Source organism: Aplysia californica, unplaced genomic scaffold (genome assembly GCF_000002075.1).
Source record: "Aplysia californica isolate F4 #8 unplaced genomic scaffold, AplCal3.0 scaffold00013, whole genome shotgun sequence".
NCBI lineage: Eukaryota > Metazoa > Mollusca > Gastropoda > Aplysiida > Aplysiidae > Aplysia > Aplysia californica.
In genome coordinates, this window is record NW_004797283.1 from 2,989,062 (window position 1) to 3,002,984 (window position 13,923).

Here is a 13,923-nt window from a genome sequence, read left to right on the forward strand (position 1 = left end):
ACTTACTCTCTTAAGGTGGGGGATGGGAGGTGGTTGGGGCGGGGAGTGTGAATGCCAGTTACAAGATCCACTACACCTTTGTAAGCTTTGACAGAGATGGCGAGGAGAGAATTCGGGAGAAGTGGCCCGACGTAACAAAATAGAATATTTATAGTGATTTGAATAGGTTTAGAAACTTTTGATAGATGAATTGTTAGGTTACATTTTTGTGTCTAATGGGTTCTTGTGCTTTTACCTACTAATTCTCAGTGCGACTCTCTTTCCAGAGCCACCATGCCCCTGTGAACTAAGCTATTTTCTCTAATTTAGTTTTAAATTGTTTCTTTATTCACGTCATTCACATTGCTATCTTGTACCCCGTCAGAAGGATTGTGAGACCTGATAGTGAGTCCTCGGCTCTTGAACTGTGTAGAACCCTGGTGCTATTTGTAATGGAAAAAATTTCTGTGAACTGCTGAGGAGAAAATATATATGTATACATACGTTACATATACTTATAAGTGTGGCAGCGTGGTGAAATCAGGCGCTCGTCAAAATACAGATATCAGAGAAACAGGCATTTTTCTGGAAATTTTTAATTGAATTTTTATTTTTGGGCTCAACCTCTGTTATGTCCATATAAAAACACATTTCCCTGTGAATTTTACTGAAAAACATTGATTACTTTACTTACTTTTACTTTTTCATCCTCTGTTGCCGTTAAGCGTTGAGGGGAGATGCAGTTTTCTATGGTAGGCCAACTCCACAGCTCTTTCAGTTGTGATGTTATGTTTTCTTAGGGTTTCCTTGACACCCTCGATCCACCTTTTGCGTGGCCTTCCTCTTCCTTTATAGTATAGCCTGAGTGCTTGGTGTTGTAGGCTCTCGAGGCTGGCTGGTCAGGTGACATTCGTAACAGGTGGCCAAACCATTTTATCCTCTGTATTCCTATGTAACTCAGGCAGGACTCAGTGCCGATAGCTGCTCTTACTTCTTCATTTCTCTGCCTGTCTCGTCTTGCGATGTTAAGGGTTTTGCGGACACATTTCATTTCGCATGCGGGGATTTTGCTTTCGTGGGTTTTGCTTAAAGTCCAAAACATTAATTAAAGGCACAAAATATGTCATTTTTCTGTTTTCAAGGACTCTTTAGCTATTGGAAAGACCAAACTTTGGCTACCATCTTATCGCTAATTTCACCACAGAAACCAGGCAACATCGCTTCCTTCAATTGCAAATATTTTGAGTTCTGTTCAAGATAATTGGATATTTATTTTATTTAAAGCAAGGCAAATAAATCAGCTTTCAGATGATACCAATTACTCTACATGCACAAAAATTGACGAGCACCTGATTCCACTGCGTCGTGATACATATTTTTCAGTCTAACAGGCACATAGTGAAATCAGTGGGACGCCAAAATCTATATATGTGTTTTAAGTGCAAAAAATGTACGCGTATAAGCAAAAATTTGTGACCTGACAATCTGTTAGCTATGTGAGTGTTTCACTATGTTCATGTTACTGTTGGACTGAATGCGATGTCAATGTGATGGAACGTTGCTGCAATAATGGCCTACGCCAGACTCGGGCCTAAATCAGACTGACAGACAATGGCATTCCTGTTGTGAGGGCCTACCATGTGTCGTATGTATGTCTGTTTAAATTTGCCAATAGATTTGTAATTATGAAAAAGAAAACATTTTGGCTTGAGTCAGGCAAAGACAGGGTGGTGGGACTTTTTAATTTATCTCGATTTACTCAAAGCAATGACTGATGGTTTAGGACTTATTGTTGCATGTTGATGATACATGCTGTTGTGTAGTACTATATCTAGTTTGTTCAGAAAGATATATGATAATGAGTGCATTTGTTATCGTTACCATGTTGTATCTCATGTGTTCATATTTGACTCAAGTTTTTAATATTATATGTGCGCTAAACATTAAGTTGCACTTTTACCACATTTTTGCCACGCTATTCCTCATCACCTCAGACCATTTTTTTGCCACTTTATTGTAGATACAACAGTCTATATAGTGTCTGGAAATAAAACAATCTTACTCTAGCGACAGTGTGTACCAAGAAAAGCTGCTTGTGACCACTTAAAGTTAAAGTATAGCACACACATAGCGGACATGCATACAGTAGAATGTGACTATAGCTGCACTCGCTACAACGGAACCTTACCGGAATCCCCTTTTTTTTTCTATGTAAACTCAATTATATTATCCGTGCACGGGTTTATCAGGGCAAGGGAAGGCCCGAACTCGGATACAGTGAGAGCGATCAAGCAAGCTCTAGCTGAGGGGAAGGGCGTTGTGATTGGCCAGTCCACTGATGAGTGAGATGGGGCAAGCGGCAGAGAGAGATGATGCAGAGAGAACGCATTACATGAGCCACTCTAAAAGTGATGTGCCGTAGCTTAGACACTCAGTATGAGAGCGCATGGGCCATAGCCCTAGGCCTAGGCTAGGCTAAAGAGTAAAAGAAGGGGAGAGCGTGTTGTGTGATTCCCGATTCATTGAATTGAGATCACTGATGTTCATAGTCATAGGCATACGCACACATCCACTTCACCAGTTCCACAGTAGGCCTAACGGTACGATAGACAGCACAAGCAACAGGATCGAGGAAAAGATGGCTTCCAACAAAGACAAAAGGAAATGCTTCTCACTCGAATTTAAGGCCGAGATAATCAACGAAGCTGACAAGAGAAGGAAGACTAATCTAAAGCGCAAACTTTATTGATATGGAAGGGAGGTAGTCATCTGGATTTTTAGAAATTTTTCGGTAATTTCCCCTGTGCATTCCTATGGTAGGAACTTGCCTTGCCTACAGCGAGATTTCTCTTCTGGAACCAAAAGTCCTGCTGCTATAGCTGTGTTCATCTGTACTGGAAAAACGCACACTGCAAACAGGTTTTCAGGTCCTGAATTGAACAAGATACGTTTTTTTTGTTTCAAAACACGCACATTGTGTAAGCGCAAACAGTTCATAAATAGCGAAAAAATAGGTATCAGTAAGGCAAGATCTTATTAAACATGATTGTAGCCTTGAAGAGAGAGGGGGGGGGGGAGAGGGAGGGAGCACATTATGAAAGTAAGCCAATGGCCTCTCTATAAGCTGAGAGCAGGAGTCAAAGATGTGTTTGCTGCATACGCCACAGAGAGTGTTCAGTAGTAGATCTGGCATGTGCACTTCAGTTGTATGTGGGGAGTCTGTAGTCACCAGTAGGCATGTTTCAGGTAGTCGCCACTTGTTTCAGTGCACGCCCTCAAGATATAGCCAGAAGGTTATACATAATACGAAAAGATTTCCATGTCTCGCAGGTTTCGCTCTATGATGTGTGCTAGACTGGATCAGCATTTATTCTCAAGTAAATGTTATCTGTACAAGGAAAGAGAAAGAGAGGAAGGCAGAGAAGGAGATGGGAGGACAACATTACAGGGTGGACAGGAAAGACGATGGGTGACAATCTGAGGAGAGCAGAGGACAAAAATAAATGACGAGAGCTGGTTTTCCAATGCAGTGGTGCCCCAACCACGGGATAGAAGAAGAAGAAGAAATGTTATCATGGGAATGGGAGCATGCAGTGTGGTTGTAGTTTGTTTTGAACCCTGACTTCTGCAACCAATGTACAGTGTAACACGGACAGGTCGAACACAGAAGACTCAAAATCACGCATCCATTGCACTGTGCCTGAAGTTCCGGGGGGGGGGGTTCATTACGTCGTAAGATATCCCTCGAACTACTGAGGCTGGCACCGACAAATTCGAGCTATCCGTGTTATACTGTATTTCATTTTACAAATTGTTGTTAGCATATATGTAAGTCGTTCTGACAAAATGAGTCCGATACTTCTCGCGATCCACAGATGGGGATATTGGCCAAAAATGGACGCTAGGGTCGAATTTGTTGATTTTCTGTTGATGCCATATTCTTTAAGTATGACATGCCCATTATTATTTCATACTTATAAATTGTTATAACATCACCTCTATAAGCAGGATGTTTCTATTTCCAAAGGGATCGGATAGGAGAAGTAACTCATTTTGTCAGCACACTTCACACATAGAAGTTGGTTAGTGAACCACAGTGATAGACTGGAGCTCTGACATTTTATTTTGTGGGTAAAGAAGTCTGTGGGTGGAGGATTGGAAGATGTTTGACTTATTGAAGTAACTGCTCCAACTACTTCAGGATGTCTGCTTTCAACTATGGAATGTTGTCTGAGATCGATGTACAAGTATAAATTTTGAATGTTTTTGTAAATACATGATGAATTGAAATGGTTGTCTTTTTTTTAAATTGAGAGAAAGATTTATGTGTATGTTCTTGTTTTTTATCTGTTTCTTTAATTGTAGCCTCTTTTTTAAAAAAAATATATATAGCAAATGTAAAGTTGATATTTTATCGCTTTAAAAAAGTTTTTGCAATTAAATTGCATTTTAAGTTACAGCTCTTCAGTGTCTTGTTTCATCATTTTATCTTTGTATGTCCTCATTCAGCATGACTGCGCTCTGTGGCTAGCTAACATATATTATGATACACTTCTTACAGGCTCTTAACTTAAAGGCACCCGCTATTTCCGGGGTGCCTTGATAGTCGAAGCAGACTTTGTGCTGTTGAAGCTAGAGAGGTGAGTAGAGTAAGTCTGATTCCCTGTAAGGACTTCTCTGTTGACATCCACCCCTTGGCGCTCATATGACCTTATGCAGTTGCGAGAGCCTTAAAACCTCTACTAAAACAAACTTTAACCTTCCTTAGCGATTATTTGTATAATTTAACTGCCAAGCAGCATGTTTTATGAGGGAACATATCTGTCTAGCTCACAAGCAATTTCAATCCTGCCTGCAAGTGGATCCAGTAACTAGTGATGAATGTGGCCCGTGGTGAGTTGATGATTAATAAAAACAAAACTGTCTATTTTGAACATTAAAAATAATTGTTTCCGACAAAGCTGGAATTAATAGATTTAATGTTTTTTCTTATGAAATGCCCTTGATCGAGTAAAAACTGCTATATGGTGCCATAGTTTTGGTCTCACTAATCTATTGAGACTTTGGGTATTTCAACTGATTTCACTCAATAATTTCTCCTGCTTGTCCTGCTATATGTTTGGAATTGATTAACCCTATCCGTACACCTGGGGTCATTTTGTGCCCCCGGGGTTGTATTCTTCACATTTTAGAATATTGTACTTCTGGTGCAAATATCTCTTTGAAACTTCCAGTATTTCTCAAAAAATCATTTTGACAGACTGCTATGCAAGGCGTAGGCCTACGGATAGGATTAATGAGTAAATTTCCTATTTGGAGAGTGGTGGCACAGAGTTCCCCTCGTCGTATCAATACGATAGTAAAACTGGACACGATTGCCCATGCCTACTTCAGTCACAGTCGTCTCCGCTTGTGTTGAACTCTCTTGAGTTGATCTTCAGGTCAAGTTGATCTTTTCATCTGGTCCCAGCACCTTTTCTTTACAGGTCCAAAAGATTAAGTTGAACTTCGGATGAGTTGATCCCCGAACCAGTGCAGTGCTATTGACTGAAATTGCCTTTACGCCATTCCCAAAGGGGGGACATTAACCATGTTCTTATGCACAGTAGAATTGTAAATGGGCTGATTTATCAATGTCATGCTCATACTGTGCCGGAACAACATGGGGGGAACTGCTGCTTTTTCTATCCTCATCCTTACTATCGTCATTTTTCCTCTACTTCTTTTGTATGTTCGTTACTCTCTTGTGAACTGCTATGTCGTGAATGTAGTCCAGTTTTGTCACTCGCTACTCAGCTTTCTTGTCAATCATAATCTTCAAAACCTCGCAAAATTGGTTGAACCAAGCCAAAACGGCACTGTATGTAAAATGAATCAGTATCTACCCACCCACACACCGCTATTAATTGTAAACGCGGCGGGGGGGGGGGGGGGGGGAGACATTTTTAAAAAAATATTTTCGGAGGGGGGGGGGGGGGGGGGGGGGGGGGGAGAACACCCTTTTCAATAATTTTTTTAAGAGGGGGGGGGGGGGGGGGGGGCTGTTGTTTCTTAGTGTGTCATGTTTGTCTTTTTTGTGTTGTGGTTGGTGGGTGCTCTAGTGCAGTTTGCCCCTTCTTTCCTATCAAACATCTATCGTAGGCCTACTTATCTCTCCTCCTTCTTTTCGTGTATGCTACTCTTTTGTAATTATCTGCTTCTTTCCTGTCAAACATAATGTTGCCTTCATCTCCCCTCCTTCTTTTGTTTGTTTGTTACTCTCTTGTAACACTAACACCTTTAATCTTCGGCACTTATATGACCTTTTTGTGTTGCAAGTGCCATAAAACACTTACTAAAATAAAATAATCTATTTTTCGGCACTCTTATGACATTGTTGTGTCGCAAATGCCGTAGACTAAAACTCTTACTTATACTAAGGGTGTCAGGGTTGATATTTTGGCGTGATGACAGCCTAAGATTAGTAATCCGGAGTGCCCATTGGCACGATGGGGTCGGCTCGGTTTGTGAGCAAGATTGAGGGCTCAAAGCGGCTATCGTGGGACAAGCCGATCGCCCGACTCGTCGCCTCAAAAATGAACGTTTTTGTGTTTTGGTGACGAATGAGGCGATCGACCAGACCCGATCCTCTCCGCAATGGGCACCCAGTATAAGGTATCTGAAGGGGCAGACATCTGCGTTTCACTTTGGTAGCACGACTGTAGAACCTGATTGGCTGGACTGTTTAATTACAGTCAAACCTCGTTATACAGCCTAGCTTAGGACGAGCATAACAGTGGCGGTACAGCGGGGCTGGTGGTATACATTGTAACGGGATACCACCGACTTCCGTCTTGACTAGTGGCAGGTAGAGATTAGAGACAAACTGAGACTAGTCTTGCCTCATCTTGATCTGTCTTGCGCGATTGCCGTGCGCTGCTAAAACATAAGTTGCAACTAACGGAAAGCTCCAGTGGAGCTTAAAGTAAAGTCAACATTGAAGGAAGCTAGGCTGGGAGTTCTCGTGGTCGAGAGGTTATGTTGTTTACCTCTCATTCAATAGCTCACGGGTTCGAATCCGGAGAGCGACAGAATATTTTCTGTGAAATGGACCCTTATGAAGAGGGGCGAGGAAGCATGGAGCACCTCGTCTTCCTACGACCCCAGTTCTACATTCAAGTAATTCAAGTAATTTTCTTCTTTAAAAATGAGTTCCTTTCACTTTCTTTACTGCTCTCTAACAATTTTTTATCGTTTGCTTTCGTCTCCACTTTCTGTCTCCACCCCCTCACCTCCTTCGCCCCCTTCTCTGGGCTATCCTGACTATCTGCAGCCTTTCTACTGTTACTACATGTCTTTGGGTCCTAATTTTTACTGCTGTCTTTCTGCCACACCCCTGATCTTATGGTAGGTAAGATCGAACATCTAGCCTTCTCGGATAAGGGCGAAAAATCTCGGATGTCTTGTGAGCAAGTTGTGCACGTTAAAGATCCCTTGGTGGTCCAAAATCGATAAAAGTAGGCTTCAGCCAGGCTTTTTCTTCTTCTATCCCGGGGTTGGGGCAACCGTGGGAGGCACCACTGCATCTGCAAACCAGCTCTCGCCATTTATCTTTGTCCTCTGCTTTCCTCAGATTGTCACCAATCGTCTTTCCTGTCCACTCTGTAATGTTGTCCTCCCATCTCCTTCTCTGTCTTCCTCTTTCTCTCTCCTTGTACGGTTCCTTGCAGGATTGTTTTGGCAAGTCCTGTGGATCTTGTCGCATGCCCATACCATTTTAATTTTCCTCTCTCTTCACTGTGGGGAATAGATCTTCATGCTGCCCCACTGCGTTGGTGATTCTGTTCCGCACCTCAGCATTTGAAATGTGGTCTTTGTACGAGATGTCAAGGGGTCTGCGGTAACATCTCATCTCTGTCGTCTGATTCTTTTTTTTTCTCCAATTCTGCTGTCAGTGTCCACGACTCGCAGGCGTATAAAAATATTAGTGAGCGCATTAGCCTGATCTTCGAGTTGGGCGTGATGTTTCTGTCCCTCCAAATAGGCTCCAGTTTTGACAGCGCAACTGTTGTTTGCACGGTTCTGTAGAAAATATCTGGTCTCGAGCCTTCATCTGAGACATTGATCCAAGGTATTTGAAGCTGTTGACGGTCTAAAGTTTCTCGTCCCTGACTTTGATGTCCGCGTTGATGCCATTGTTATTATTGGTCATTAGCTTGGTTTCTCGACTGATCTCCATGCCGTAGACCGATGTGGTTGTATCCAGCCGCTCCACTAGTGTGGCGAGCTCCTGTTCTTCTCCTGCTAATCCATCGATGTCATCGGCAAAACGCAAGTTGCTGATTGTCCTGCCTCCAATACTGATTGCTCCATGGTGGCCTTCCAGTGTGTCAGTCATGATTCGTTCTAGGAAGATGTTAAAGAGAGTGGGAGAGAGCAAACAGCCCAGCATCACCCCGACCAATCTCCCAAACTGCCGTTAAGGTAGACTTCGCTGAAGGCCTTGTCATATATAGTTTTTCTTTTAGCGAATTATTATTATTATTACATGTATTATTATCATTATTATTATTATTATTATTATTATTATTATTATTATTATTATTATTATTATTATTATTATTATTATCATTAGGCTGTCATTATTTTACCAACAAATGAGCAGAAGTAGGTGATTTGAGGGCACCTCTGCAGCATGGTAGGTCCTACTTACTTTATTTCCGTTTGTTGTTAATGTCTGTACTTTTTTTCTCATTCTCCTACACAAACTTTCACAAAGTGATTTTATTCTAAGTGCTTAAATTCTCTTTGTTGGTCCAACTTGAACTATGCTCACAAAGGCCCAGGGACCCCCCCCCCCCCCCCCCCCCACGGGGCAGTGCCACTGACTGTAGTGTCTTTAGGCCATTCCCAAAGGGGGGACATTTCTCGTTCAAGCATAGTAGAATTGTAAATGGGCTGACTCATGTCACGCTCATAACTGTGCCTGATCTACAACAGGGAACTGCTGCTTTTTCTTTCCGGATCCTTACTATTGTCATTTCCCTCTACTTCTTTTGTATGTTTGTCACTCTCTTGTGACCTGCTATTTTGGGGTGCCCTGACAGTCGAAGCATACCTTGTGCTGTTGAAGCTAGAGAGGTGAGCAGTCTAAGTCCAACTTCTCTGTTGACACCCACCCTTTGGCGCTCATATGACCTTATGCCGTTGCGAGCGCCGTAAAACCCTCTACTATATATTTTTGTAAAAAGAAAGACCCAGGGGCTTTAAAGGAACATAACTCTTGTATTTAAGAACCTGGGTTTTTTTTAGTCACCTCCCTCGCGACCACTCTTTACCGTGAAAGTTCAAGCATAGCCTATCATCAACAATCATGGCGTCGAACTCAGGTATAAACATTTCTTTGTATGATTTCAAAGTGTTTATTTTTTTCACGAGACTCAAGCCAAGCTTCAGTTTTGTGTTAAAGGAAAATTTGGTTTGTTTTGCCACCGTTTACTGCGTGACAGCATACAAGTTAACGTGGTTTTAGTGTATTTGCTGTCGTTGCTCTCTTCAAAAGATCCAACGATTCGAAGAAAGTGTGTACGTCATGCAATTTTCTGCAAAGTGAAGTCGACATACTTGGAAGATCCCACGCACGTGCTTTAAGATCTCTCCTAATGTACATTTAACGATCTGGAACATTGGATATTTATTTTTTAACCTTCCACATTCAGCTTTTGCACCCTTGACCATGTTTAGTGGTGTATCAGTATTAGATCCAGATTCTAGGCCTATTTGTGGCTGACTGCTTTTCACTTGACTTGCTCTTGAGTCTTGAGTTCATATTATAATCATAATGACTGAGTCATAGTCATCATAGATTCACATATGTGTGTTTGTTATTTTTCTGTACATGGTGCTGCTTTGTAGAATATTTTTGTAATGGCATGTCTAGAAGCAAATTACTTGAAGATATTTTCAGAACTAGATCTAAGTGTGTGAGAGAGGGCATCCATGACTCATCAAAGTCATAGAGGCACTTCTTTTGTTACAGTTAAAATTAGATCTAGATCTACAAGTTTCAGGAGGCAGTAAAATACTGTTTTGAAATATGTCGTGTATGCAGGAATTGTAACCCTAACCATTTCTTATATGTTATTAATTTTAAAAATTTTTTACCCTTATGGCCCTATGGGCAAAGCTGACTTAATTAAAATCTGTTTGCTTTTTGTGTGCGCAGACATCCCACTGGAGGGTTCCTCTGTAGATCTGAAAGAAACAAAGCAACCTGCAGCATCATCAGAAGCAGACATGAAAGAAAAGGACAACGGGCAGACGTCAGATCAAGCTGCAGCATGTACAGATGCTCAAATACAGTCCATATTAACCGCTGCAGGACAGAATATCCTTGACGAGGAGGAAGACGAAGATTCAAGTAAAGTCCCAACAATGATGGTTTTTGAGAATTAGAATTGTATCTGTTCATTGCTGTTTTATATGAAATTGATAAACAGTAGATCTATTCAAGAAAGATTTAACAGTTAATTCAAAGTTAAAGTGTAAGGAAAGTCATCCTGAAGTGGGTGGCCATATATGTAAAATCTTCTACCCACGTTTTGTACTTCTTTCTTTTTTCTTATCAAGGATATATATAATATTGTTTGTATAATTACATGTTCTGTTTCACTGGACATTAAAACAGACTTTGCTATGGCCATTTGACAGGAAATTATCCACATTATATAGTCTTACCTATTTACCTCTCTTGTCCTTTCTGCATGTGTGTATCAGAACACAGTCTTAACTAAAGTGAAAGTGAAAGTATTCCTTCACAGATCAGGAGTTGCAAGAGACAGAATGAAAGAGCTGTTTATGAGTGGCTTGAAGCTGTTGGATCATGAATGTGACCTATAAGGGGGTTGGAAATGTGTGTTTGTGTGCTGTCCTGTACTGCCTAGCTAATTTGCTTATTTCGAGTCAAAGAACATGTTTACAATAGTTTTGTGTGTTCCCTCTGATGAAAGACACTGATGGTTTCAGTGTTGACTCCAATGGCTGGCCTGTTCATTTTCCTTTACCGTGATGGTCCCCTTTGTGAAAGTGAAGCTTTAATGATCTGATAGATTGTGCTGTGAAGCTCAAGACCATGCATCTGCTCTCGCTGTTTTTCTTTGTGTTGTAATTAATAGAAGAGAAATAAACTTAATTTTAATCGAATGGGACTTTCATAAGAAACACTGTAACAATCTCAATATATTATTATATTGAAACTGACGCAGTTCTGGGGAGGCAGAGGCTGACAACTAAGATTGTAGTGTACCTCGACTGTTTTTTTTAACTTAACTAGTTCAGCTCTAGCAAAGTTGATAATATATTAAGAGCTTTTGTTGTGTATAGAGGTAAAAAAAAATTAATTTAAATTCCCCCCCCCCCCCCCCCCAACACACACACACACACACATCTATAAATTATTATATATTTACAAGCTGCATGCTCCATGGACTCTCTATTTGTGGAATATTTTTATTTCAATCGGAGTATGAGAAGAGAAGAGAAACATATGTATTAAAACTTCCTTTTTTCCACCCTGTCTTCTCGCACAGAATCAACAGACCTGGAGATGGTGGATTTTATTGTGATATTTAAGAAAGAGAAGCATGAAGTTTCTTTTCCATTTGACCACACAGTCAGCAAACTGAAATCTCACATAGAAAAAATTACAGGTATGTGATATTTTTGGTGGTATTATAAAATATTGCGCATGACTTTTTAACAATGAGTTTGTAGACATAGCTTGACCCCCCCCGGGGCGGTGTTACTGACTGAAATGTCTTTAGGCCATTCCCAAAGGGGAGACATTATTATCTCGAATTCTTTTGCACAGTAGAATTGTAATTGTAAATGGGCTGATTCGTCAATGTCATGCTCATAACTGTGCCTGAACTGCAACAGGGAACTGCTGCTTTTTCTTTCCTAATCCTTACCATCGTCATTTTACCTCTACTTCTTTTGTATGTTTGTCACACTCTTGTGACCCACTATTTCCGGGGTGCCTTGATAGTTGAAGCCGACTTTGTGCTGTTGAAGCCTGAGAGGGGAGCAGAGTAAGTCTGATTCCCTGTAAGACCTTCTCTGTTGACATCCTCCCCTTGGCGTTCATATAACCTTATGCAGTTGCGAGCACCGTAATACCTCCACTAAAACTAAAAAAGACATAGCTTTAAGGGGACATGGGTAGTGAAGCAAACTGTGGCCTGGGTAATTTATGTAAAAGTTTATGTATTGTGTTCTTGGGAAAGGCACTTTTCATGAATTTTGTCTCATTTGCCCCAGGTGAGAATAGGTACCATGCTATTGAGGCCGGAAGACCTTAGTTTATAGTGTTTTGAGTGCTTAATTTGCCTGCTGGCCTTATGAAGCTAAGAATGTTTCTGAGTGTTGTAAGGCCCTCTGGGGTCATAGTTTAAATTGAAAAGTGCAGAGAGCTTGCTGTTGAGTGGGGATATGCTCTACAGAAATGCTATTATTGATATTATTACTGACTAAGCTTGCAATGTTTAGTTGAAATGTCGCTTATCTCTTTACTGGAGGTGTTTAAGTTAGTCTTTTAAAACCCTTTTTATTAAATTGAAAATTATTTGCATGTCTTTCAGGTCCTAAAGTCATTGTGCACTGAATAAAAAGTGCTGTCCATCATGTGTACAAATATTCAAGACAAAAGCAGACATATTATATGAACTCATTTATATGGCTCTAAAGAACTATTGATTGTTTTCATTTTTTTTCTTCAGGTGTGCCTGCATCATTGCAAAAAATTATGTACAAAGGTAAATTCAATTGTTATTGCTCATTTGTGCTGTATTTTTCTATATAAGATTAAGAGTATTCATGTACTCCTGCATAAGTTTTCAAAGGATCCTGTGGGTTTGTTATGCCTGTAAACTCACAGCCTGTCTCATAGTCTATTCTACATTCCCTCTTCTCACCACTCTCTCTTGCAATTCAATCAACTTGTCTCACACAAGGGAGTTGCATGGGAAATATATCCGTTAAATGATAAGTATCTTTTCGTAAAGAATTTTATTAATTTTTTTCGTTTATCACACTTGCTTTTTAAAAATCTTTCATTGTTGGAATCACAGTTGAAAGGTTTGGCGAGTTTCTGGCATGCGTTGGGCCTATGTAACCACATTTTAAAAATTATCAACGGACATAAAATGTAGAAAGGCACAACACAAGACATTTCATTCTCTAAAGACAAGACTATGCCTTCTGTACCATATCCCAGTGCTGGTTGACCGATTTATTCCACAAGGGAGATTATTACCAAACTCAGTGCTACAGGGAAGTTTTCTGACATTGCCTCCCCTTCAACGATGGTAATCTGACGATTACTTTTCACTACAATTTGACCTATTTCTTTTGCCTGGGAAGAACTTAGTGATAGTCACAATTAGCAAATTATTTCCCTTCTTTATTCTGCTCATGACATCCTGTGTTCAAAGACTCGGGTATTGTCTGTATTTTCACTTCAATTCTTTTAGAATGTTGCTTTTATATATGGCACAATCAGGACTCCTATCTTTTCAATTTTGCTGCGCCTTTCAAAAGTTAAATGTCTTTTGCAACCTGTTTTCTCCTTACACGGGTGGTTGGCAGGTGCTCTGGTGTGGTTTGCCTCTTCTTTCCTTTCAAACATATATCATCATTATCTCCCCTTCTTCTTTTTTGTGTTTGTTACTCTCTTGTATCAGCTCTAATCTTCGGCACTTATATGACCTTGTTGTGATGCAAGGGTTGTAAAACTCTTACGTATACTAAAACTAAAACCATATATAACCTTATTGTGTTGTAAGTTCTGTAAAACACACTAAAACAATCTCTCCTTACAAACAATAGTTACCCCCAGTGGGTCGGGGGGATATAAATAGACCCACTGCTTCGTCTGCAGAAGGTGCAACCCCTTCAAAGGCGAGGTGT

At 40.5% G+C, this 13,923-nt stretch overlaps 1 protein-coding gene across 4 annotated transcripts in view; it reads left to right on the top strand.

The window, feature by feature from the left end:
- The first annotated feature begins 9,248 nt into the window (after positions 1 to 9,248).
- The window catches only part of LOC101858987 (ubiquitin domain-containing protein UBFD1), a 17,383-nt gene continuing 12,708 nt past the window's right edge, over positions 9,249 to 13,923 (top strand). The window contains exons 1-4 of one of the 4 annotated variants that reach the window (XM_005090194.3): positions 9,249 to 9,347; positions 10,184 to 10,378; positions 11,547 to 11,666; positions 12,735 to 12,770. In XM_005090194.3, coding sequence (XP_005090251.1) covers positions 9,332 to 9,347; positions 10,184 to 10,378; positions 11,547 to 11,666; positions 12,735 to 12,770 — 367 coding nt within the window. In that variant the 5' untranslated portion in view covers positions 9,249 to 9,331. Of the gene's footprint in view, positions 9,348 to 9,870; positions 9,938 to 9,975; positions 10,379 to 11,546; positions 11,667 to 12,734; positions 12,771 to 13,923 lie in introns of those variants that run through there. The other 3 variants (XM_013084844.2, XM_005090195.3, XM_013084841.2) reach the window with 3 other exon arrangements.